This window comes from Musca autumnalis, unplaced genomic scaffold, assembly GCF_047663935.1.
Source record: "Musca autumnalis isolate F117 unplaced genomic scaffold, ASM4766393v1 scaffold_3, whole genome shotgun sequence".
NCBI classification, from domain to species: Eukaryota; Metazoa; Arthropoda; class Insecta; order Diptera; family Muscidae; genus Musca; species Musca autumnalis.
The window spans coordinates 188243169-188270013 of record NW_027411866.1 but is presented as its reverse complement, the minus strand read 5'-3'; the positions used below and the strand labels follow the sequence as shown (position 1 = coordinate 188270013).

The window sequence follows — 26845 nt, the reverse complement described above, 5'->3', positions numbered from 1 at the left end:
TTTGATAGTTGTCGTGCCCACCAGCTATTTCTGTTTGGCACCGTAGAAATTTACATTTATTGCCCCAAATTGTATAAAATATCGAAAATTTCCATAACTTGTATATATTTCGCACCATATCTCCAAAACCGTTAATTTTTTCTTAATGTTTTCTTTTGGAAAAATATTCGCTGGAATGTAATACACAAATCTTCAGAACATGCCATTGTTGTAAAATGCATCTATCACGTTGTTTTCAATATATTTTTCAACGACGATTTAATAAATATGTCAATAATGTGGTGAAATCCGAAATGCGAGAATAAACTGTTGTTGTGAATTATGTTTGAAATACGTATTGTAAAAGATATGGTGCAAAATACCGCTGAAACAACATGAAGTGAGCATTTTAGAGTTTCAGAATGTTCCGAAGAATTTCCGAGAACTTTATTTGGAAGATTTTTGCAAAGGGTTACTGGGTTCACCTCCCAACAGTTTAGCTGATACTGACCAGAATTTCAGCAATTATATAAAATTTTCTATATTTGATCGATTTTGATGCGGTCTGTTTTAAAGATAAGTTCTATTAGTTTAGGACCTAAATATTGCCAAAGGCAGCATGGCCAAATCCCTATTCGTTTTTGAGCTGAAGGCCCGATAAATGTAAAAAACTGTCGCCCGGTTTAGATGAGGCCATAAAATCTGAACTGGATCTGACAGGATAAAACCCTACTAGGTTTTTTGTAGTCTCAATATCTACTTTCAAAAAATGCATACTAGATGTTTTTGCATTCTTAGTGTTGCATAGTGTAATAGTTTCAGCTCATATCACGTAAATTCATATTTTAAACACCAAGAAGTGACAGTAAGGTACTGAATTCTTATCATTTAAGAATTCTGAATCTTTGAGCTGACCCTGGCAGCGACTTAATTTACCTCAGCCATAGATAAAATCGGACGTTATAAAATCCAACATATCGTACGCTGATTTATTGGAATGCACAGCGCTTATGAGAAGCTGTCAGGATATTTTCACAAAGGCTAAACGCATAATTCTGCTGTCGGACATTTCACTTAATTTTCCAATAGTTACGTTTGAAATAAAAATAGCTTAGGGCAATTTTTTTACTTCACCTTGAAATAGACTTACAAATACCAAAGTCCTGCCATTAAATTAAAAAAAATGTGATTTTCACGAAAATCCATAGTTGCTTACAAAATACACGAGCAAATAGTAATAATTATAATTGCTTACAATGTTATTCTCCACTTCGATCCGTGTAACTGACATAAATTGTTAGTCATCAATATACAGAAAACAGAATATACAGCAAAAACTGTCCAAACTGTAATATCTTTCATAACAGAATATTTATAAGCTCAAGTTATTCCGATGAACAATTTTTATATAGCTCTATTTCAATATTCTCACAAGTCAAATCGAATTTTATGTGAAAAGTTTGTATTGTATAAATCGATTCCCAGTTTACCACAAACTTTGAACAACTATCTTTCAATACAAGCAGAAGAACACACAAACAAACAAACAAACGTTCTTCATTGGTCAGATCATAGAGAAAGACTGCTTGTTAAAATAACTTAATCTCATCAGCATAGGATGGGGAAAAGTTAGCGATGTGGAGTTGTTCAGCATGTACTAACGACGGTCTACAATAACTGCCACTGCTGCTACTACTATTTAAAAATATGGGAAATAAACTTGAAGTGATTACTCAAACTACTACATACATAGTTAAAACATAGTTTAGATAACGTTTTTTTCTCCAGTGCACATTTAAGTATTGATACGGCACTGTGTTGGATGGTACATGTTGTGTACCTGTGGTTTGGTAATTGGTATGAAATATTTAATTCCAACTCGATTCAATTCACAGCATTAATTTCAAAATACAACCCGATTCCGAAAAAAATTATTTTATCAATTAAGGTGGTATATTTTTCCGGTGTCGTTAAGTTGCCTAATTGATGAAAGTCAGTTTGCCATGGCGGCGAAGTGTACAAAAGATTCGACTTGACCTAGATTTTACTTACTTTTCCCATGTTCTCATTACTAACAAACCCATAGTATATTGAAGCAAATACTAATGTATTGCTGGTATATCCTTTAAGCTCCATCAATTTACATGTATTGGTTTCGTATTAACATCATGGATGTTTAAGAATATTGTGTGTGAGTGAGTGTGTGATCACATTTAGTAATACCATGCTGATGTTTTTCCATTTGTCTTTTTTGTTTCTTTTTTGAAAAATTCAAACACGATTATCTTATCAACAATCCTTCTTAACAACTTTGACCAACAAACTCTGCCATCACTTGCTTCCAATTTTTTTTGCAAAGTCAGCAACTACCAAACTGAGAATAGGGGAAAGAGAAAACTTACCATCTCTCCCCCAAAAAAAGTAGTTGATGATGACGTGGTAGCAATTTGCCATGACATGCTAGATTTAACCAAAAAAAAATATATATAAAATTTATTCAAGAAATTATTTAAGTGTGGTCAAGTTGGGCTGATGATGTTGCTCTTCTTGTTCTTTTGGTTATTTCACAACTTCTCAGTCATTTTCAATAAATATTCAATGGGCTTGTTGTAAATTGCTCATTCTTGAATTGAGTTGATATATCAAGTGGTATTTTGCCAAAAGGATACAAGTGTTTTTACTGCAGCAACTTTGAAATGACCAATTTGGGGATATGGATTTTTTGTCCTTTTGTTGAAGTGTGTGTGTGATGTCGTCGTTGGTGGTTATTGTCAGCCTTTTCATATTCATATTTTATGTGTCAAACACTTCAAAATTTTATGTCAAGTGTAGGACAGTTGTGGTTTATTGCCTTGCAGGCAGGCAGCAGGCTGTAGTGAGGAGTGTGACAAAGTTTATTAGTCTTGACATAGAAATATCTTCTAACTGTCATTCTAATGCAGCAAATAAAAGGAGATGACATTTAAGTATAAAACTTAAATTCAAATTTTCGTTGTAAATTTTTAGCAATTTAACTTTCATGGAAATAATGAATATTTTGATAGATTTTGAGAATATAACACTATGATATCTAGCAGACAAATTGAAATATATTTTATACTAGCAGATCCCGGTCCGCGTTGCTGGCCCATCGTAATGAGTTTTAATGACAATTTTCTATGGACTTTATGCTTGACAATTCAAAAATTGGTATTTTCTACCTTACTTCTTCGGTCCATTGTCAAACCGAGGAGGATTTTAAATGTATCTACAGGTTTTGTCTGTAACCTTTCTATTCTCATACGGACTTTGTTTTTTTCATCCATTGATGCTGTTTAGGTTTTATTATCGTCCATGTCCCCCTATTTTTACTAAAACGATCTAATTATAAAAGTTAAAAAAATGGTTAAGTCGAATTTTACCGCTTATAGAGGCTTATATGTCTTAGTATGTCATGGCTGATGGACCGTTGAACCTCAACATTTAAGGAAATGTGTGAATATATCGTTTTTCTTGATCGGGGCGCAACGACCGATGTCTCGAAAATTAATTTGCATGCCGAGGCACTCATAAGTTTAGCGATTATAAAACCTTAGGCTCCCGAAATTCGTCTACAAATATATAGCATTTTGGACCACGGGATATTCCTGAAAATTGCATGGAATTAGGTTCAGCAGTTTTGGAAAAATACTGTATTGAAAAGAGTGTCATCAGTATTCGACGAAGATTGAACCGGAAGAAGCCGTATGATTTCTTAGGATCCTAATTTTGTACCTATTGTTATTATTATTTAGCATATGTATATGTATAAGTTAACTATGTATAATACGATAAAAATTGCTTGTTAGTCTTAATGAACTAGCTGCAGTCAAATAATAATAAAAAAATAAAAAAATCAGTATTCAAGATATAACATATTTAAAAAAAGTGGGCGTGGTCCGGTACTTTGGCTCCAAATATGTGCATAGGGTACACAACCTCATTGCTTCCCAAAATTTATGCTGAAACTGATATAATCATAGGTTTGGCTTGTATGTACATATAGTGTTTAAAAGAAAGACGTGAGGAAGGTACCCCATCTCCTCCGAAATTCATAAGATATAAATAACAACGGCAAACCATGAGCTTTTGCTGCCCCACCCCCTAGATCCTTCAAAAAAGTTTTGAAAAATTATACTGTTATACAAATGTTTAAAAAAATTGCAGATGTTCTAATGTACTATTTTTTATTTTATAACGGCAAATGCGTGACTAATACCTTTCGAATAAGCTATATTTTTAAAAGTGGTTAACCGAACCATTTGTTAACCAATTTTAAAAAAAAAAAACAAGTAAGAAAAGTCTATAGTCGGACGGAGCTGACCATGGGATACCCTATACCACTATCCCTGGACAATCGCTCTCCACGGAACTTCTTTTCAATGATTGTGAAAATTTAATTATCAAATATCAGAGATGTAATGTATACTTATACCAATGACCAAAACCAAAAAGTTATCTAACATGACAATGACATTTTTGTAGCAGGAAAGGAAAATTTAGTTCACACAAACTAAAATGTAATGAAACCCACTTATGTAGTACTACTACTTCCGTTGTTTAAGCGCTACGTTAAATATTTACCAATTTCACACAAAAGTTTCAGTCCATTTAACCCGCTAAGTATTATCTGATCTTCACGTTGGTTTGTACGCTTCTTCTTTATCATAAACTCAAACTTTGATTAAATTTTTTTGGGTTATTATTTTTTGTTTTTGGTCCATTTCATCCCCTGAATATTTCACGATCATCACCAAAAACTAATCATTTCTATTTTGGCCCGAACCCAACCTCCTTAAAAAAATTCGTTACAATCGGTCCATTATTGCGGCCTTAAGCTTGTTTACAATTTTTAATGGACGGACACACATCGCTAAATAGCTTTATCTCGTCGAGATATGAATTTTCGTGTTGTTACATAAACTTTTGGAGAGACAATATGTAGCATGGGATAAAAATGTGGTTCTCTACACAGAACCCATTATATATTAGGCAGTAGGCCCGTTATCTGGCAAACACTTTATCACAATTTACATCAGAGGAGAGGCCAGTAGTTTTTTCCCATATGCAGGCTACTTTGCGAAATATATATGTCCTCAAGGAATTAAAATATCGACCAAAAATAAAATTTTTATATTTTTCATACAAAAGTAATGGTCCATTTCACCCGCTAAAGAATATCAGATCATCATTCAAAATTGTAGGCATCTTTTTCGACCTATACTCTTACCCGGTGCAAAATTTCGTGACTATTGATGTATAATTGCGACTTCTAGCGAGCTTTTTAGTACACTACAAACAAATAACAGAATACATTTATTAGGCTGTAACTCTGTTATCTGATCATGCACATCAACATAATTGGCATCAATTGAAAGGTCAAGCGTTCCACTTTCAAGTATATCTCACTTGTCCGGAATGTCACTTCCAGGAATTAAGATATTAGCTGTATATTAAAAATTTTCACAATTTCCACACAAAAGTTTTGGTCCATTTCACCCGCTAAATATTTCACGATCATCACCAATAAGAATAGGGATCTATTCTGATCTGAACCAGACCTCCATACAAAATTTCGTGACGATCGGTCCATAATTGCGGCCTGGAGCGTGTTTACAATTTATAATGGACAGACGGACGGACGGACGGACACACATCTCAAAATCGCTTTATCTCGTCGAGATATGAAGATTGGTATACCACATTGGGGGTCTCCGACGAATATTTCGCGGTGTTACATGAATTTTTACCAAAACAAACTTATAATACCCTTTTCCACATTGTGGTATAGGGTATAATTAGCTTATGGTTATATAGTTATGGTATATATTTATGGTATATAGTTATGGTGATTGAAGTGTAAAAAACGCATAAAACATTAAAATGCTTTTCCTCGAGCTCTAGGATACTTAGAAGATACCAAACAGTATACTTTATTTCTTATTTTATAATATTTAATTTATTACACTGTGCAACAAAATGGAGGTGAAAGTCTGGGGCACGGAAAATTCCTCTTGGTGAAGAAAGGCCTTGGTGAGAATATTGAGAACCCCGAAGGACAAATCCGCCGTGAGTCGAACTTCCGCGTTATGGCGTGATGAAGTTTTTGATAGAGACCCTGTAAGGCATCAGGAATTTGCGTTATATCTTTGTTCACTGTTTGGGATGACATGTCTGCAGTCAAATCGAATGAGGATTATTTTTGTAGACCAATTCGACCTTCTAACTCGCCTCCTTGAATGTCTTCTTCATCCTTTATTTTAAGAGACGCTATGAAAGTACCACAAGATGTCGTTTTTCAGCTTCGAAATGTTCTGCAAAAATGTCCCTCAGAAAATTTTAGGTACGGTTCTCTAATTGATTTTGTCGCGTTTTCATAGTCATTTTTGACATTTCCCCTGTTTCTCAGAAAAACGTTGTTTTATGTTTTTGTGTGTTCTGTAACGAATATATAGAAAAAAACAAAATATAGTCTTTTTCTGAACAAAAAACAGGGTAAATGCACAAAACAACCACGAAAACGCGACAAAATCGATTAGTTGCCAATGAGAGCCGTACCTACAATTTTCTGAGCGACATTTTTATAGAACATTTCGAAGCAGAAAAACGACATCTTGTGGTACTTTTATACCGTCTCTTAAAATAAAGGACGAAAAGGACATTAAAGGAAGCGAGTTAGAAGGTCGAAGTGCTCTACGAAAATAATCCTCATTCGATTTGACTGCAGACATGTCATCCCAAAAATAAGCTAAAACAACAGTGAACAAAGATATAACGCAAATTCCTGATGCCTTATAGGGTCTCTATCAAAAACTTCATCACTCGCAAAGGGCTTTCATATCCAAAAGGAATTATCTCTGCCCCAAAATTTGTGTTCACAGTGTTATTTGCAAGTAAGCTTTCGAAAATTGGAAAAACCAATGATATCGGTGACAAATAGATGAGATATGTAATTTTTATACACACCACCATAGTATGAAGGGTATATAAAGTTGGGTTTTCCCTATAAAGTATACATATTTTGATCAGAATAAAACTCTGAGTCGGTATAGTCATGTCAGTCAGTCTGTAGAAATTAAAATCGGTCAAAATTATTATATCGGTCCAAACTTAGTTTAACTCCAAAGAGGGCCATATCGGTTCACCTTTTAATTATTTCTGATGTCAAAATGTGTTAAATAGATATTTTTGTTTAATCATTGAAAACGGTTTTATTAAAGAAAGCATAGATGAAATTCTTTAAAGTATGTTTGGACGCTCAATGTCTCGTAGAAATATTATGATGTGCGAAGTATGGACCAGAGTTGCCGTGCGAGCCATTTTAGCGAAAAGTTTCGAATGTTTATGGGGGAGGTACCTGAAGAAGTGGACCGATATGGCTCATCTTCGAACTTAAACTAAGTTTGGATTAAATATTACAAAAGCAAAATTTTGGACCGAATCGGTTGATCCGTTCGTGAGTTATTGTGCGTCCAGAAAGCCAGACGGAAGCAGATAGCTAAACCGACTCCAAAATATCTAAAACAGAGTTCGTCCAAACATAATTGAGGCGCTCAGCGCCAAAAAGGCCTGACCCACATGTCCACAAAAATCAAACAGACTATAAAGATCTAACCAGAACCTTTTGAAACAACTATTAAAACAATTCCATATTGCATTGATAAACACTAGGTAATAATACCTTCTAAAATAATACAATATGGCATTTTTTAGAATTTGTTTCAAAAGGTTTCAGTTAAATCTTTACAGTCTGTTTGATTTTTTTGGCACGTGGTTTAGGCCATTTTGGCGCTGAACGCCTCAATTGGGATCTAAAATAATTAAAAATAAATAAAACATTTTGATAAGACACATTTTGATCTTATGAATGTGTATATAACTTCGTTAGCTTAAAGGCTGAGAGCATAAACATGCCATACCAAAACGTGAACCTATGTTCGCAATTTTGAGGAGTATATTATCTTTTCGGTGGATAAATTGTTTGAAAACCTTGAACTTAGATAGCAACATTTCAGCCAATTTAATAACTTCCAAATACCTAAACCCTAAATTCAAAATTAAAGCAAATATATTTGTAGATAAAATCTTGAAAATAACCGAAATCGGACGGTACCGTTATATGGGGGGAATAGGTATGTTCATAATTTTTAGTGCAGATTTGATCAACCTAAATGCCAAATAATAGCTAATTCAGTCTTTTCAAAACTTCAGTGTCCTATCTCAATTTTTGTGGATGATACATTTTACCATAGTAAAATGGAAATTGGTAGAAGTAAAAAAATTACTTATATGATGTTTTATTGATTTATTTTATCATTTCAAATTAAGTGGATGGTGATAACACCTCGGAAGGTTTTGCGGATTCTGAAACTACAATGTTCATAGATGAGAAAAATAAAAAAAAACTAAAAAAATCGCCTGTGTGCAAGTTGACATTTTAAGGGTTTTTTAGGTTTTTATGATTTTGCTCCGCAAGTCCTATTGAAATGGGACCAAAAAAAATGTTATAGCTATGAGTATTCTCTACAAGATTGATTTTTATGATATCTTCGTAGTTTTTACCGTTATTGAGATATAGAAGTTCAAATTAGGACAATGGATTGACTGTATCGCCTCCTTATAAAAAATGTCATAACTGCAATTTTCCAACTTAAACTTATATATCTCAAAAACCGCACAACCTAGGAAAAAATTACGAAAGCCAATCTTGTAGGGATTTTTTACATTTCAAAAGGATTTGTAGTTTTCAAACCAAATCCTGAAGACCTACGAAAAAAATTTGAACGTTTGATCTGAACCTTTGTACCTCAAAATGGTAAAACCTAGGAAAATATCAATCGGCCAATCTTGTACAGAATTTTCACTGCTACAACATTTCCTTTAGTCCCATTTCGATAGGACTTGCGGTTTCCAAGCAAAATTATGAAAACCCTAAAACCCCTAAGAATGTAAACTTTGATCCCGATTTATTAAAAAATCTATACAGCGATTTTTCTTGTTTTTGGATTTTTCTCAAAATCCGCAAAAACTTGCCTGGTGTAAGCGGTTTTCATTTGAAGTTAGTTAAGGTGTACTGTGTATAACATCGTTTTATAAGGACGCGATACAGCCAATCCATTGTCCTAATTTGAACTTCAATATCTCAATAACGATAAAACTACGAAGATATCATCATATCATTTTGAACGAAAAAATGATTAAAGAGTGGTATTGAGTCTTCTTTGGGCCTACAAAACTTTTCCCGGGAAATGTGTCAGCACTGCTCCACGTTTTTTATTACCCACCATAGAACGCTACCGCCCGATTTTCGGGGGTTTTCAGGGATTTAGCTGCATTATCCCATATAAATGGTTGTAATTTAATACATATTTAGTCTTCTTTGGGGCTACTAAACTTCCCTTCAGAAATTTGTCAGCACTGGTCCATGGTTTATATAGCCTATAGCGATTTTAGGAGTTTTCAGGATTTTAGTCGTAATCTCCTACAGAAATGGCTGAAATTTAGTATTTAGTCTTCTATGGGGCTATAATAAATTTTCCCCCTAATTTTTCTGTACATTTCCACGTTGTTATATAGCCACTGACATTTATGATAAGCACCAGTGTTCGAAATTTCGATCAGTCAACTTTGCACATATGTAAAGTCGTGTTTTAGAAACTTGTATTCACTGCCCTCCATACGACGGTACAAGTTTCATCAGGGGCAAGTCCACACTTCCTGAGAAAATAGCCCCAAAGTTTCAAAAAACTTCTATGACACCGTGTGAGGTGGTTGGAGCGCAAGATAACTCTCGAACGGATCTGCCGATTCGGTCCAATATTTGTCCTTAGTAATATTTTGTCTAAACATAGTTTAAGTTTGAAGATAAGCCATATCGGTCCACTCCTTCGGGTAACTCCCCCACAAAAGTTCAAAAATGTTTGGAAAAAATTTTCTTGCGGTAACTCTTGAAGGGAGTGGCCAAATTGGTCCATACTTTACAATTCCTAATATATCTACGAGATATAGATCTTGCTCAAATATGAACTATATTTGTCCTCTCCAGCCGGTACCTCCCACACAAAATTTTGGATAAGTTCACCTTAAGACCTGCTCTCGAATCATTTGATTTTTGTTGAAGCAACCTGCATTCGCTGGCTCAATTACGATGGTAAAAGTTTTTTTAGGGGCAAGTCCATACTTCTTGAGCAAACAGCCCGAAGATTGTAAAAACCTCCTATGGCACCATATGTTGTGGCTGGAGATCCACTTCTATAACGATTAATGTCGATCCATTCCTTGTAGTATCTCCTCCGCAAAACTTTTGATCTTTAATTCTAATCAACATTTTTGTCGGTTCAAACGCCCAAAATACATACATACGTACTTTGGAAAAAAAATATTTCAATACACACAGGCTGAGGGTATATCTCGGTCAGCAAAGTCGACTGATACTTTTTTACTTGTTGTAGAATAAATTAAAATTGAAAATTGAAAAAAGTGGGCGTGGCAAAGTTCTCTTTGCATAAAAACCAAAGTTGGGTTATGACAAACATTAAAAAAAAAAGAATTATCCAACGAGCGACATTTGATTTTTATTTATGTAGATTTTATATTTTATAACTTATATTTTATATTTTGTACTTTATAATTCAAATTTTATATTTTATTGCAAATATTTTATGTTCTCGTATATCGTATATTTTAGTTTCATTTATTATTCAAAATTTTCTTGGTTATTTGATCCTTTTTCTTGCTTGTTTTCCGGTTGTTGTATTCGATTTTCCCATTAAACTATTTTAAAAAATTATTTGTTTTTTTATTCATATCCTTTACCCCACTTTCTTTTTTCTTTTATTGAAAGAATGATATTCTTGGTATGAATGTACTGCACATATTCTCCTATTCAATATCTATTTTTGCTTTCAATCAATATTGAACATTTTAAAACTATATTTTTAGATACAAAATTGTAATTTAGTTAACAATTTACTCTTACGTATGTATGTATGTACATTGTGCAATGTTAATATGTATATTCCAAGTTATTTTAGTAGCCACAGTTGATAGGGAGTAACGAACCACATGAAAAAATAATAACATTTTCTAGTACATACTCTTCATCTTATTCTCCTTCGGCAGGTTCATTTTCTTCGTCGATATAATAATAACCACAATCGCATTTGTTCATTGACCGCAAGCACGCACATGTTTAGAAAATTGGTTTTAAATGAAGAAGTACTCATCAGTGCAATTGAGGGATTTGTGGGTGGTCTTCAAAACAGTATATAGTTTTTAAAGTGGGCCATCGCCACAACAACTACAACTTGAACAATTTGAACATTTAGTTGAAGTTTAGTTGGAAATTAGTGTTGGTTATTGATTTTTTTCTTTAATGTAAAAACTTGATTGAAGTGAACCTTAAATGTTCATAAATAGTGTCCAAGGTACATCTACGTTTTTATTTGTCAGACGATATGCGTGTTTTATATATTATGAAGGTGTGTTTTAATAATAACCTATATTACCATATTGATACACTAATTCTTGGTGAACAAAATATGTTCAACGGATTAGTTTTGTCATGAGTTCTACTTTTCTAATTCCCAGTCACTATTTCAAACTTCAAAATTGTTTTGCAATATTAGACTCAATAACAATTCCATTTCTCATCATTAATAATATCATAATTAAACTTACCGTTCTATTGCCTAGATTTTTTACACGACATGTCAGTTTCACCGTTTTTCCCACTAGGCCGGTTATATTCGATGGTACCGTTGTGTCGAATGTTGGTCCACCAGTGCCTGGTGTGGGTAGATCTTGTAAAAAATCTGTGAAAAATCGTTTGGAAGCACCCTCCAGAGAAGCTAAAAATAAATAACAAAAATAAACGAACATTACCATAATGAAACTGGGGGTAGTTAAAATTTTAAAACTGACAACAGGTTATAAATATTTCAACTTTTTTCCAACATAAAATTTTATCACATAAACATAAACATTTCAAATAATGTTCTCTTTGTTATAACTTTAGGTTTTTTTGCCGAGGCTTTGGCGGCGGCTGTACGCAAAAATATTGCTACAATAAGGCTGGCCACATCATAATGATGACATTAAAATTGTTGAATGTTTGGTTTTTTTTGTTGTGTTTGCCTTTGTCAATAAAGGGTGGCACTTTTCAAATATATAATACTTGTTGGTATTGTTGCTGTTGTTGTTATATGTATGCCGTTAGGCAAAGCATATACATTAAATGTATTTTTATATCGACCTTAACAATGCCTTGCCCAAGAGCCTAATACCAATAAACTCGATGACAACATACATTAACAAGACCAGCTAAATACTTTGGGGTTTTTTGTTGGTGGTTATAATGGAATGTTTTCACAATGAAGTTTTACATTACACCCCTCTCTCTCTCCCCAGGGTGCGTCGTAACATAACAAATATTATCTTTATACAGTCACACACACTCTCAAGCAATATGTCAATATTAGTTAAACACACAACTTTTTAGCACTCATTAAAAAATATGTATCATTTTCAGTATATAAATAAACATAAAAAAATATTTGAATTGACACACTTATGTGCATTGGGGCAATGGGGTGGAAATGTGTAACCAGTTGATGATGACGGGGAAATTGTTTTAAAAATAGACTGTTTATGTAATTAGCAGTATTTTTTATGGACACAAAGTTAAGGTATGTGACATACGTATGTATAAATAAATAAATAAGGAGTGGAATACAATTTGCAACGTAAATTGTTATCAATAACAAATGTAAAGGAGACACTGTCAGGCACTACCTTTTAAATGGGGATTTATAATGAAAATTGGATTCTTTGGATAATGGAATATTTGATCTCATTAATAAATAAAAATCGGTAAAAAAACTTTTTAAGTTAAACGGTTTTATGTTAAACGTACATTGCAATGTTTAAGATAAATGTACTAAAAACCAAAAAATAATAAAATAGATACAGTCGTGGGAATTATAAACATATGCATAGACTAGACTAAAATAAAACCGTGGGGCACGTCAATTGTCTACAATCGTTGATTCAAATGTTCGTTTTGTAATGTTATATTATTATAAGGCAGTTGTTCCACCGACAGCGATGGACGTGTGATAAGTAGGGATAGAATGTGCAAACAAGCTAGCAAGCTCGATTATAAGCGAGTTTTAAGGTTTCATAGTGGTGAGCGAGTAGTACTTTGTCGATTAAAGACAAACTACGAGCAGTAAAACGATTCCTCGCCAGCCAGCAGTGTGAATGTCCAACGATAAACTAGTTGAAACATCTCTTTTATTTACATGGAGTGTATAACTATTGGAATTTCCATGAGCAAGAAAATAGTAAGTAATTTCCTCACCGTCTGCGGGCCAACTGCCTAACGACGAATTAAACGATTCTTCTATAGCACATTATGTCGATAATTTGTAGACAATTGACGTGCCCCACGGTTTTATTTTAGTCTAGTCTATGCATATGTTTATAATTCCCACGACTGTATCTATTTTATTATTTTTTGGGTTTTAGTACATTTATCTTAAACATTGCAATGTATGTTTAACATAAAACCGTTTAACTTAAAAAGTTTTTTTACCTATTTTTATTTTCTAGTTTTTATTTCGCAACTCCTCTATACGTAGTCCCTGCAAAGATCTTACTCTACTAAGAGCCACGTAGGCTTGACCTTCTTCAAACAGTTTCGCACCTAAGTATACGACTGCGTGATTCACAGTGCTGCCCTGCATTTTATGTATTGTAGAAACCCATGATAGTATTAAAGGCAACATTCTTCTTTCAGCCGTCCTGTAATTGTACTTAGCTGGAAACTGTATGGCTTTCGGGTGTATAAGATGCACTGTATAGTGCACTGTATTCTTCTTGTCAAGCCCTTTTATTTGATACCCATATTGGTGGGATTGATAAAAAAATTGTTATCAGCCATTTGGTAGCGGCGGCCATCTTAGATTTAAATTTGGCATAGTAAATTGTATTCTACTTGTTGAGACCTTTCATTTGATACACATATTTATGGGATTAATAAACCATAAATTATCCGCCATTTTGTAGCGGCGGCCATCTTGAATTTATAATGATAATGAATAAACATTATTGTATTGTCACCAAAATCCAAGGTGTATACAAAATTTCAGATTAATCGGTTGACAGGAAGAGGGTGAAATTTGAATTACTAAATTTGACCCAAGAATAAATAAAACAAACGGGGTGAGCTAAATAAAACCATTTAAAAATGATAAAATCATTCGACCACTTACGGATTTACCATTGACTCAATTGCTGGAAAATAAATAACTAAAGGGTTATCCATTTCGTGGTTTCAAAAGTAAACGTAAATAAAACACACATAACAAATTTTTTCCATCATATTTCTTTTTACAGTGTTTTTTTCTAACTTGCTTTGGTGTCCATTTAGTTCAATTCTAGTAACTCATTTTTAACACAGTTACAATTGACCAATCGAACTGAAACATTGCACACATTTCGGATTTGGATGACAATGCATGAATATGAGACCAAAACCAATGTGGGTCCATTTTTTCCTATAGTCCCCATATAGCGGTACCATCCGATTTCAGGTGTTTTGAGGATTTGGTCTTCATTTTTTGTCCGAATTGGCTGTAACTTGGCATTTGGAGTTACCAATTGTATAGAAACTCCCCCACCAAAAATTGTGGACATAGGTCAAATTTTGGTAACACTCGATTTCCGGCAATTTAAAGTTTTTATCTATATTTTCGACCTAAGTTGATTGTAATTTGGTTATGGACTTCTCAGTGGTCAAAAAATGTAAAAAGTTAAAAATAAAAAATAATTAAAAAAATTAAGTTTTTGTGTTTTATTTATAAATGCACTTGAAACTAGAAAAATTATTTGTCGCTTAGCCTCAATAAGTATATTCTTTGTCATGATGGGATCTCTCAAATAAAACGCTTGCATTTCAATTAAAAATGATGGCAAAATTAAATGGCAAACGTTTTATTTGAAAGATTCCATCATAATTTTTTTTTTTTTTTTTTTGTTATAAAGTTTGAACGTTGACAGTATGTATGAAAAATTACTTGCTTACTTAGCTGGCCCATTACAGAACATTTGTTCCATAGGCCGAACTAAGAAAAGATCTCCAATTCTCTCTATTTGTTGCTTCGCACTCTGGAATACAGTGCGTTTTCCTTGGCCTGCCAACTCTGCGTTCACCGCCAAGCCGTTCGAATTTATACGCCTTTTTAGCGGGTTCATCTTCGCCCATTCTTATGATATGGCCTAACCAACGCAATCGCTGCATCTCGATACGTTTAACTATATTGATGTCGTTGTATAGCAGATACAGCTCGTGGTTCATGCGACGTCGATATTCACCATCAACGCAGAATGATCCGTAGATCTTTCGAAGAATTTTTCTCTGAAACACACTCAACTCTGCCATGTCTGCTTGCGCAAGTACCCAGGATTCGGAGCCATACATCGGCACGGGTAGTATCAGTGTTTTGTAGAGCGCTATTTCTGTTTGACGAGATGTGGCTTTGTTTTTAAACTGCTTACTTAAACCAAAGTAGCATCTGTTGGCCAATACAATTCTTCTTTTTATTTCTCAACTGATGTTGTTTGTTGTGTTTATGGCAGTGCCGAGGTAGACAAAGTCTTTAACTATGTACCTCAAAATTATAGGTACCAACTTCCACAGTTGGTCCGAGCTCTATGGACGCTTTGCGCGTCGACACCATCAATTTGGTCTTTTCGCCGTTTACCGCCAGACCCACTTTTGCAGATTCTCCTTCGACCTTTCTAATGGTATCAGTTACTTCCTTTACTGATCGTCCTATGATGCCTATGTCATAAGCATAAGCAAGTAACATGTGTGTAAATTGTGCCATTTCTTTTGACATTTGCAACTCGTATTACCTTTTCCAGCAAAATGCTGAATAGGTCACACGAAAGGCTGTCTCCTTGTCTGAAACCTCGTTTGGTACTGAACTGTTCGGAGAGAGTCTTTCCAATTTTAACTGATGACCTAGTGTCAGTTAAAGTCATCTTACAAAGCCGGATGAGCTTTGCGGGGATACCAAATTCAGACATGGCTTGGAATACCTGTGAGCGTAGTGGGCTGTCGAAGGCTGCTTAATAATCGATGAAAAGGTGGTAGGTGTCGATCTGCTTCTCTTGGGTCTTCCCCAAGATTAAACGTAGAGTAAATATCTAGTCAATGGTGGACTTGCCAGGTCTAAAGCCGCATTGGTATGGACCAATTATTTCGTTGACCATAGGCTTTAGCCGTTCTCACAATATCCCTGACACTATCTTGTAGGCGATAGGGAGAACACTTATGCCCCTATAGTTGGATCATAAAGTCTTATCTCCTTTCTTATGGACGGGACACAGATGCTCAGGTTTCAATCGTCGGGTACGCGTTCTCCCTGCCAGATGGTGCTAACTAGCTGATGCATACACCTTATCAGCGTGTCGCATCCGGTTTTAAACAGCTCGGCTGGTAGGTCATCAGCTCCTGCTGCCGTATTATTCTTCAGCCGGTTTACTGCTGTCTTTACCTCATCTTGACCGGGTGGTATAAATTCAATACCATCTTCTGGGATTGGGTCTGTGGTATCTTCGTCGTCTTCGCTGGATACAAACAGGCTTGAAAAATGCTCTTTCCATATCCTGAGCACACTATCTGCATCAGTTACCAAATTACCTTGCTGGTCTCTACAGAAGGAGGTGCCTGTACCAAAGCCATCAGTTTGATGCTTCAATCTTTGGTAGAATTTTCGGACTTCATTCTGGCTCCTGTACATCTCGGTTTTTTCACACGCCCGCTTTTTCATCTCTCTCTCTTTTTCCTGCGGAAAAGACGTTTCTCCTCTCTCCTTTTCCCCCGATATCTCTCTCGTGCGCTAATCTTTGCTACTGATTGTAAAGTAGTTCTATATGCCGCGTTTTTCTCTTCGGTAGCAGCACGACCCTCCTGATCATACCATGGATTCCTTGGTGTAGGTCTCTGGTATCCAAGTATTGATTTTGCGGCTGTTTGCATGGAGTGTTCAATACTTTGCCAATGCGCTGATATATCATCGGGATGAGGAGTGCTTTCATTAAGCAGTTGGGCCAGTTGAGTGGAATATGCTGTGACTTTCTGTTGTGATTGCAGCTTACCGATGTTCAACTTCTGTGTTGTGTCTGTTCGTACTTTGTTTGCTACGTTTAACCGGGTGCGCACCTTTGCTGCAACTAGGTAGTGGTCCGAGTCTATGTTTGCTCCTCGGAACGAGCGCACATCCAACACTCTAGATGAATGTCTTCCATCTATCACAACGTGATCAATTTGATTTTTTGTTTTCTGATCTGGAGACAGCCAGGTTCACTTATGGATGTCGAGATGTTTAACTCTGGTGCTGCTAACTATCATGTTTTTTGCCGCTCTGAAGTCTATCCGCCTCATGCCATTGTCAGATGTTTCATTGTGGAGACTGAATTTTCCGACTTTTGGGCCAAAGATATTTTCCTTTCCAATTTTGGCATTAAAATCGCCTAGAATAATTTTAATGTCATGGGCTCCTGCCCAACGGTCATATGTTTCTTCTAAGCGCTCGTAAAATATATATTTGGTCTGTTCGTCCTTGTCTTCAGTGGGAGCATGAGCGCAAATTAAGCTGATGTTGAAGAATTTTGCTGTCATTCGAATTGTAGCAAGTCTTTCATTCACGGGTGTGAAGCTGGAGACCAGATGTTTTAACCTCCGACCAACTACAAATCCGCAACCAAACGCATGCTTTATGTCATGTAAGCTATAATACGGTGTGTCACCTTTAGGTGTTGTTGTGATGCCTTACCCGTTCCATCGTATTTCCTGTATGACAGTAATGTCGGCCTTGTACATTTCAAGTACATCTGCCAATGCGTAAACTGCACCTTCTCTATAAAGTGTGCGAACATTCCAGGTGCAGATTCGTAGATCATGGTCTTTAAAACGTTTGCGGGGGTCGTCAACTTTAGAGGGATTTGTTTTTCTTTTCTTTTGTTTTTTCATAGTAGGCTGCTTTTTCTAGGGCAGGGTTACTAACCGCCCAAACCCAAGTTTTTAACGTTCTTATGGGTGAACGCGTGGCACATGTTAGCTCACTACCTTTAACGAGTGTTAAAGGCAGCTCCCCAGGTGACACCACGGGGAGGTCAGCGTGGTAGATATATTAGGATGTGTAAAGAATGGACCAAATCGGTCAATCCCATCAAGAGTTATCGTGCGCACAATTTTTCATTTGAGACTAAGCGAGGCTAAGCGACAAATTATTTTCTAGTTTTAAGTGCATTTATAAATAAAACACTGAAACTTAATTTTTTGAATTATTTTTTATGTGTTATTGGCCGTACAAGTTGTTACAACAAAAACCAAAACGATTCGAGAGCAGGTCCTAAACTGATCTTTTCGTGGACCGATTGAGTCCATATTGGAACCTCATCTAAGTTTGGTAGAAATTACTCGATGTGCAAAGTATGGACCAAATCGGTTACTCCCTTCAAGAGTTATCGTGCGCACAAATTTTCCGAACATTTCCGAACTTTTGTGGGGGAGGTACCGGAAGGAGGCGACCGATATAACCCATCTTCGAACTTAAACTAAGTTTGGACAAAATATTGCGAAAGCCAAATTTTGGACCAAATCGGTTCATCCGTCCGAGAGTTATCGTGTGCACCAGCAGACAGACAGACGGACGGACATTGCTAAATCGACTCAAAATTGTCTGAAACACATTTCGTCCAAACATACTTGGGGTCTAATACCATTATTACGATGAGGCACATTTTGCCCGTATGAAAGTGTATATACCCTCAGTAGCATAAATGCTGAGGGTATAAAAATGCTTCGTATATGGGGCTTGGCTATACCAAGCCCCGCATTACGATACGTACAGATTTTAAAGCATACTCGTGATACAAAATCAATATATTTCATATACGGCATAATTGCTGTGTTTGGTTTGGCTTAGTTCTTTTTGTCAGTGACTGAGGGTATATCTCCGTCAGCACAGATGGCTGATACTTTCTTACTTGTTCACCATAAATATTTACACAACAACTTAATTTGTTTATCGTATATCCCCACAGTCTTAATTGCAATTGGTGAAAGAACATTTTTTTCCCAAAATTTGTTTTTCAATCAAAAATTGTAATACGATTTACAGCCAGTAGTTGGCACTTTGATATCGATGGAAATTATAACCGGGCTATGGTCTTATACGACAGAATATCATGGTTTTTTTATATCCTCCGCGTATATTGTCAACGACATCCACTTACTGTCAACTTTATATTTGTTGTGAGGGTTTATAGGTCTTTTGGTTATTGCAACAGAAACAACCCCAACAAAAAATATCACCAACGCGCATATGAGGATATGTTTGACTTGTTTTCTTATTGCAATGTGACACATTTTTATTGAGTCCCTGCAATTTTGTACGAATTTTCAATAGCAACCAACTATCAGTTCATATCGTTGCCAGGATACATTTTCATCGTCGTTGTTTTGCATCAAAAGGGTTTCTCGTTTTCGGAAAATTTTCGTGTGATTGGACATAAATCGGTCAAAAAAAAAAAAAGGCAAGACACTATTGTGGAATGGTAGTGGATTGCATATGAGGGTGAATATGAAAAGTTATTAATTTTTTCCACATATCCAATACAAATATGGAAATTCATTATGTGAAGATTCTAAACCGAATATACCATTGTACAATTTGTTGTTTAGTATGTTGTATTCAATTTTAATGTCCCACTCTGTTATACATTGTGTGTGTGGAATATAGGTCAGACATTAATATTACATTTCCCGCTGCATTGTATTGACGAAGCCATGGCAATATTGATCACCCAGAACTTAAACTTTTTCGTTTTTTTTTTTTTTTGTTTGGTGGACATTTTACAGCTACACCCGTATGCAAATCCGCGGGTGCTTGCATGCATGCACGTATACTCGTATATGTACTATGTATTCGCGTCTCCATTTCTTTTGCCTATATCAACTTCAATGGATATGTAAAATATCATTTGATATTTGATTGATGTGACTTCATGTCGTTGACTGTGTATTTGTGTTTTCCTCCGTAAATTTCTTTTTTGCATTGACAGCACTCGAGGAAATTTATTGAAGCACGTCCATAGTATAAAATTAAATTTAAAGCTTATTTTTAAAGAATGTTGCGAAAGAATGCAGTTTTTATTGGAGTATAAAGACAAAAAAAAAACTAAAAAAGAATTAAATCTTCATATTTATTGTTCGTTTCGTACTTAGTTTTGGCGATAACACCTACGTAGGTACAACAACATCTTGTTGTGCTGTTGAACTGGTAAAATTTCCGCAATTTGATCTACTGATGTCATAAAAATGAACCTATAGCAGTCCTCAGAGAACCTGGTTCCTACTTCTAATCTTATCGGAAATAGCAGTGATTTAAACGTTTTAATCCTGCTATCGAACGTTATAGCCAATATCTGGCGGTGGATAGCTGGTGGTAGGAAACATGACACCACAGGGGGAGCTTTTTTCCACGTGTCGAACAGTGTGACAGCAGATTTAGCATGGATATTTTTATATTTCTCAGGTAGATGAACTGCACTAAGTCAGCTATTTAGAAATTAAATGCATCACATACCTACGTCATTAATTAATGAACCAAGGCCGAGATTTTTCAATCATCCGTATACATTCCCAGCTAAATGTTCGATGCCAAAGATGCCATTCAATCATGGGTGCAAGTGATCTGGCATGTCATCTGTTTAGCATCTTCATCGATGATTTTTATATGAGCGTGTACCCCAAAAGATCCCAGCAAAATTTATTTGAAGTTGTTCCTTGTCAAGTAGTGATTGAATAGCTTTTTTTGATGCAGTCCACGCAGAGTCATGAAAAATGCAGTCCGTTCTTCACATTTTGACAATGTCCGATTTGAATCCATTTCATAAATTTTTCACATTTTAGAAATTTCAAAATTTTGCAAAAAAAAAACTTAAAAAGACAAAGAACATAATTTGTTTCTTGTTAATTATAATAACAGCAATATGTTTGCATCCATAAAAAGTAATTTGTATACAAAAAATAATAAAAGTGATTTCGAACTACATCTTTGTTTGTAGCCAAAGAAGTAGTTGTATCATATGTTGTTGTGATTTATTCACTACAAAGAACTGATGCACAATGTGTGCTTAAGAAGTAAATTAGACAGTATCTTCACTGCACCATGCCCTTGTAAAAATCATGACTTCTTTCACGTAAAAAGATGTAGTCCGGAATCACTTGCACTCATGATTTAACTACTTCTTTGGCTACAAACATTTTGCTGGGATGTTATTAATTTTTGGATCCAAAGCATGTCATTTACACCAATACTTTGACATATCATTTTCACCAATGCTTTGGCATGTCATTTCCACCAACACTTTGCAATGACATTATCATTACGACGAGAGTTTTTGGTTGCGATTTCGAGTCTCCGACAACATCAAGCCTATTGCAAATATTTAATCTTATTAATCTTATATTTAGAAAAATGTGTATAAATAAAAACACAAAATTCATCTCTATTGGATCGATGGAGTGGGTTCAAATCTTGATGAAAAGATTGGATAGTTCAGGACTTCCTTTGCACGACTTCGTTTCAACCAATGCAAAAGATGCCATGAAATCACGTCATCGCATGGAACCTCTTTCTTCAAATTTTGCTGGGTTATGGTGTCTGTGCCGTCTTCTACTTCTTATTTCTGTAATCCACAACGACTGGTGTCAAAAAATATAGTTTCTTATCCAACGTTTCAAACACGGCTAGTTATGTTCTCGAGTGTTCGTCCACACCGCCTGTTCTGGTTCAGCCCATGACTGATATGTGTGGATATGACTACACATTGCAGAGCCCATGCTGATGTTGGACTGCTAGGAAACAGCTTCACTTCTTAGGGAGGAGTAGCGCCTTTAGAATTTTCTTATCTGCCATATAAGGGTAATCGACCTGACTGGCTCCAATAGGGGATCACCCTGACAACTTATTAGACTTCTAGTACAATATGTGTGGCTAACGATAATTTGAGGATACTTTTTAAATATTAAACTCCATATTTATCCAGTTGCTTAAGCATTACTATAGAGATTCGGACGACATCCACACAGCATCACAATGGGTGAGAGGATGAATTTAGATCGACTCAAAGAGAGAAAATGTGCATCGTTGTTTGTCCTGTTCGTCGCATTTTGCGGTCGGATTGGGGTCTGAGTAGACGTGCGTTGCGGTGGTATATGGTGGTCTCTTTGTTGCCTATGCAACATACGGGGCCTCCCATATGGCACACTGCAGTTACAGGGTATAGATATCGCATGATACTGTCATGTCGGCATATCATGATGCTGGATTGTCTCACTGTATGCCGCACAGTGTCTACAGAGGCTATGCAGCTGTTGTTAGGTGTTCCTCCTCTTGAACTGGAAGTGATACGCGCAAACGTGTCATTTTTAGCCAAGAGAGGTTTGCCGATTGTTCCCAATGATTGGTCAGTGGAAGGTGTGGAGAGCTTGGGTGCCTTGAATCACAAGGTGCGGCTGCGTGAGCTCGTAACATCTAGATGGCAATCTAGATGGAACGAGTGCGCGAATGGGCGAGTAACATTTAGATTTATACCGGATGTTACTTTTGCCATGACGTACCCCGATTTTGGTTTCGGCTTTCATCTGGGATTCTTGTTGACTGGGCATGGGTCTCTCAATGCATTTTTGCATAGTAGAAACCTTTCTGGCACTTGATCGTGCAGTTGTGGGGCTGCAGTCGAAGACCGGCTGCTTGTGTTATGTGAGTGTCCTCATTATTAGGACTTCAGGAACCTAGATTCCATGAGTGTCACCAGAGCTGATGGCCAATGGAATGTGAGTCATGTGCTCTCCACTAGCTGTACACGTGGTAGTCTTGGGGCTTTGCAAATAGGGCGTTCTGCCGTCGCAGAGCGTTAGTATAGGTATTGTCTTAATGTTGTTGTGTTGGGGCTTTATAGGCTTAACCGGGTATATTGCCACGGGGGTTTACCAGTCCCCTGGTTGCATGCGACCGAAACTTGAAATAACTCGGTTACGAGATCTGACCAGAGGTCATTTATCTGGTACCGCAGGTGGTATGGAATAATGGGGAATCTCAAATCTCCACCATGCCAACACAGATCTTTTAGCTCTTGTCGGGGCACTTTCAAACATAATCGGTTGCCGTTCGCCAGCTTCAGAGCTGAAGAGGTGAATGGGCCTCGCTTCTCCTCGCAGTCAGAAAACTACGTCCATGTAGACGTGGTGACTAGACTGCTACATCAGTCCCGATCGTGCCTAAACTCTTTCTCACTTTGGGTGACTAGTCCCGTGTTGTATGGAACAAAAACTTGTAGTAGTTTCGACTACGAAGTCTGACCCCCGGGTCAATCAGTAGCCCCTAGATCTGTTGATCTAGTCTGACTGTAGTTGTGGTTTGGACCCAAATCGCCGCTGGAGCTTCGGCGCGATGTGGAGTTGCATTATCAACCGGGTGCTGAAACCCATAGATCAGCTGAGGTGTAAAATAGTCCTCAACCCCTTACAAAGAGGGATCTACGAATTGGTACCTGCGGAATAGGCTTGGAGGCTCTGTGGAGAGCTACCACTTTTTTAGAGTACTCTGGGTAATCCCAAAGTGGCGCTGGCCGACGCATTGTATAGCGACCCCCGGTGCACCATGGTTAGAGCCATGGCGAGAATCATGTAAAAAATCCCTCGACTTCATCCACACAGCGCTCAAGAGGGCTCCTATAGTATGTATCACACTCATCTTCGTCCTATCAGTCTCGGGGTGCTCAATGAACTGCTTTTTAAAATAACGCGCGCAATTGATCGGATCTGTCATGATCATGCTGTTGAAAGTAACGACAGTTCTATCATCCATATTTCTTGGATTCGAGTGATTTACCCAATGAGGGTGATGACTCTCATATACTAGTCTCATCGCCTCTGCCTAGAAATTTGGTTTTATTTCGACCAGTTAAGGATGATGATGATGTTAGAAAGGTGGTCTGAGTCATTTATCAGACAGTGTGCTACAATGGTCATTTCTGTCTCCTCGTAGAATCGTTTTCGTTCATCGTGTAGTCCCCTAGCACCACAGTGTTATTACTCTCCAAAAGTGAGCTAATGTAAGGCGTATCACAGCACACTTTACTGCTGCATGTATGGGTCATAAGAGTAAATTTCTATACTGAATAATTTGGTATATAATGAATATAAATCACCTCCTACTTATTGTACCATCCTTTGGCAAAACTTTGCAAGTTACAGGTGATGGCGAGGTTAGTTTCATGGATCGTAGCTACAGTGATCATTCTTCGACTCGTAAAGTCTACAATCTCGCTGACTTTCTTACGAAGAATTAAATTGCTGGAATGATGTATTTCCGGGGCGCTGAACACCAGCAGGCATAATCATACCTCCTATCGAAGTAATCCGAGAGTAGAGCTGGCAAACAATCGATGGTACTAGCGATAATATCCATACTTTATTTTGAATGTTCTCTCCATCTCTCTTTTACAAGATTTACTATTAAAAAGTACGGGAACAAAGCTAATGTTTTGAGATTCAGATTTTTTTTTCAAAATAGTATAACCAAAATCGGACCTTCATAGTTGATTTTTGCGGTTTTAATGGGGTTTCTTCACCAGTAGTGGGATTCCCTAACGCATTTTTTGGTTACCAACAAACGATCCGAGAGGAGCTCTTAAACTTCACTTTATCCAAATTTTATGTGGGAGGTACCCGAAGGAGTGGACCGATACAGTCCATATTCCAACCTGATACATGACTGAATGAAATAATACGATGTGCAAAGTCTGCACCAATCAGAAACTTCCTGCGAGAATTATCTTGCGTATTTGCCATTTTGGTTGGTGCCGTCAGGGTTTCTTGGAGCTTTCAAGGCAATATCTCAGAAAGTGTGGACTTGGGCACGAAAAAAATTATACCGTCGTAAAGGGAGCCGCAAGGACAAGTTACTGAAAAAATTTCAAAGCGATCCGAGGGGAGCTCTTAAACTTCACTTTATTCGAGTTTTGTATGGGAGGTACCCGAAGGAGTGGACCATAATCGAAACCGATCTTTATCTGGAGGGAATAATACGAAGTGCAAAATTTGGACCAACTCGATTGCTCCCTTTGAGAGTTATCGTTCACACCACTTTACAGATACCCGAAGGAGTGGACCGATATGGCCCATCTTCGAACCTAAACTAAGTTTGGGCGATACCCAAAATTTGGTTTGTATAGGTCGATCCGTTCGAGAGTTATTGTGCGCACCAGCCAGCCAGACTGACGGACGGACATGGCTAAATCTGCTCCAAATTGTCTGAAACGAATTTTGTCCAAACATTCTTGGGGTCTAAAATCTTTATTTCGATGAGACACATCTTTGGTCGTATCAAAGTGTAGCCTAAAGGCTGAGGGTACAAACCTGCAAAAATTTTGATTTTTATTCCTTTTTTCTCCGGTTTGGGATCATTAATACCAACTCTATAAATTCAAGCAAACAACAAATTACAAACAGTACCTAGCTTTCCAAAATAAATGAACATTCTAGGAAGGCTTTTCCAAAATAGAAAAAAAAAATCAATTTTATCCTTTTTTCCCCAGTTAAGGTCCATAGATATCAAACAGTTCAGAATTCAGTAAACAACTAAATACAAAAATGAAACTTAAATCTTCATAACTAACTTTCTAGAACATATAAACTTTCAACAAACGTTAATTGAAGGTCAAAATTCAATTTTACCCGTGTCCTGTTTTGTTCCGTTCCGTAAATACTACACAGTTCAAATTTCCTAAAATTTGGCTCTTAAGACTACGATTTGCTCCATTTTACTTAAGCTTTCTTTTGGACTTTCTTTTGATATGGACTTCCACTATCTGCTTGTTAGAATTCAAAACGCTTTTTAGCTGCAACACCTTCATCCATTCTCCTAAAATATTTTAATTATGAATGCCAATATACATTTGAAAAATCTCAAATCTTACTGTAGCAAAAATTTATCAACTGTTTCATCACAGTAGTAAACATGGAGTAATTTTCGTCCGGAAGTTAACACGGATGAAGTTTCATTAAGTTCCACACAATTACATAAAACAATTTTTGTGCCTGGATGTGTATTATTCTGGTGTGAGCAAAAGTTTATTTTTTGCAATTAAAACATATAATTTTATTGTTATTATTGCAGCTGCACTTTTGCATTTTGTAACTGACTACATAAATATAATTTGCATTTAATGTGCAAAAAATAGAGAGAGAACAAATAACATACACACATACAGCAAACCATTTAATAATATGCAGCCATAAACATATGTCCAAATGAGTGTATATGCCCCTACATACACATATGATAGCATGGTTGTTAGCAAGGACATTGTCGACAGTGTATCGCCGCCGTCACCGCTCTATAAATTGCATGTTTATAACGTTGGACGCAAAAAACAATTTTTTGCATGCAACATGAAACCTATTATCGTCCCCATCGCCATCATCATCAGCAGCAGTAGTAGCAACACCAATGTTGTCGTTGTTTGTCCTTTCACAATATCCTCTCATAACCATCAGCCACTGGCTACGGGGTGTAACTCATAACATATCAAACACTGACAAAATATTGCAACTTGTGTTGCTGTTTATGCAACTTATGGCTCCGTTGGTTGTTTTGTTTCACTCGCAAGTCGTCTCTTTGGGATATTTACTAGGTTTTTGTGCTGTTGCTGTTGTTGTTTTAATATTTCGTCGTACATGCGATATGCAGAATATTGCCAACAT

The 26845-nt window shown here is 36.4% G+C and overlaps 1 protein-coding gene across 3 annotated transcripts in view; it reads right to left on the bottom strand.

Moving 5' to 3' along the window:
• Nucleotides 1-26845, bottom strand: part of dpr8 (defective proboscis extension response 8) — a 1303531-nt gene that overhangs the window by 219622 nt on the left and 1057064 nt on the right. For all 3 annotated transcript variants that reach the window (XM_073976012.1, XM_073976014.1, XM_073976013.1), the window contains one exon: nt 11677-11846. In XM_073976012.1, the coding sequence (XP_073832113.1) occupies nt 11677-11846 (170 nt within the window). The remainder of the gene's footprint in view (nt 1-11676; nt 11847-26845) is intronic.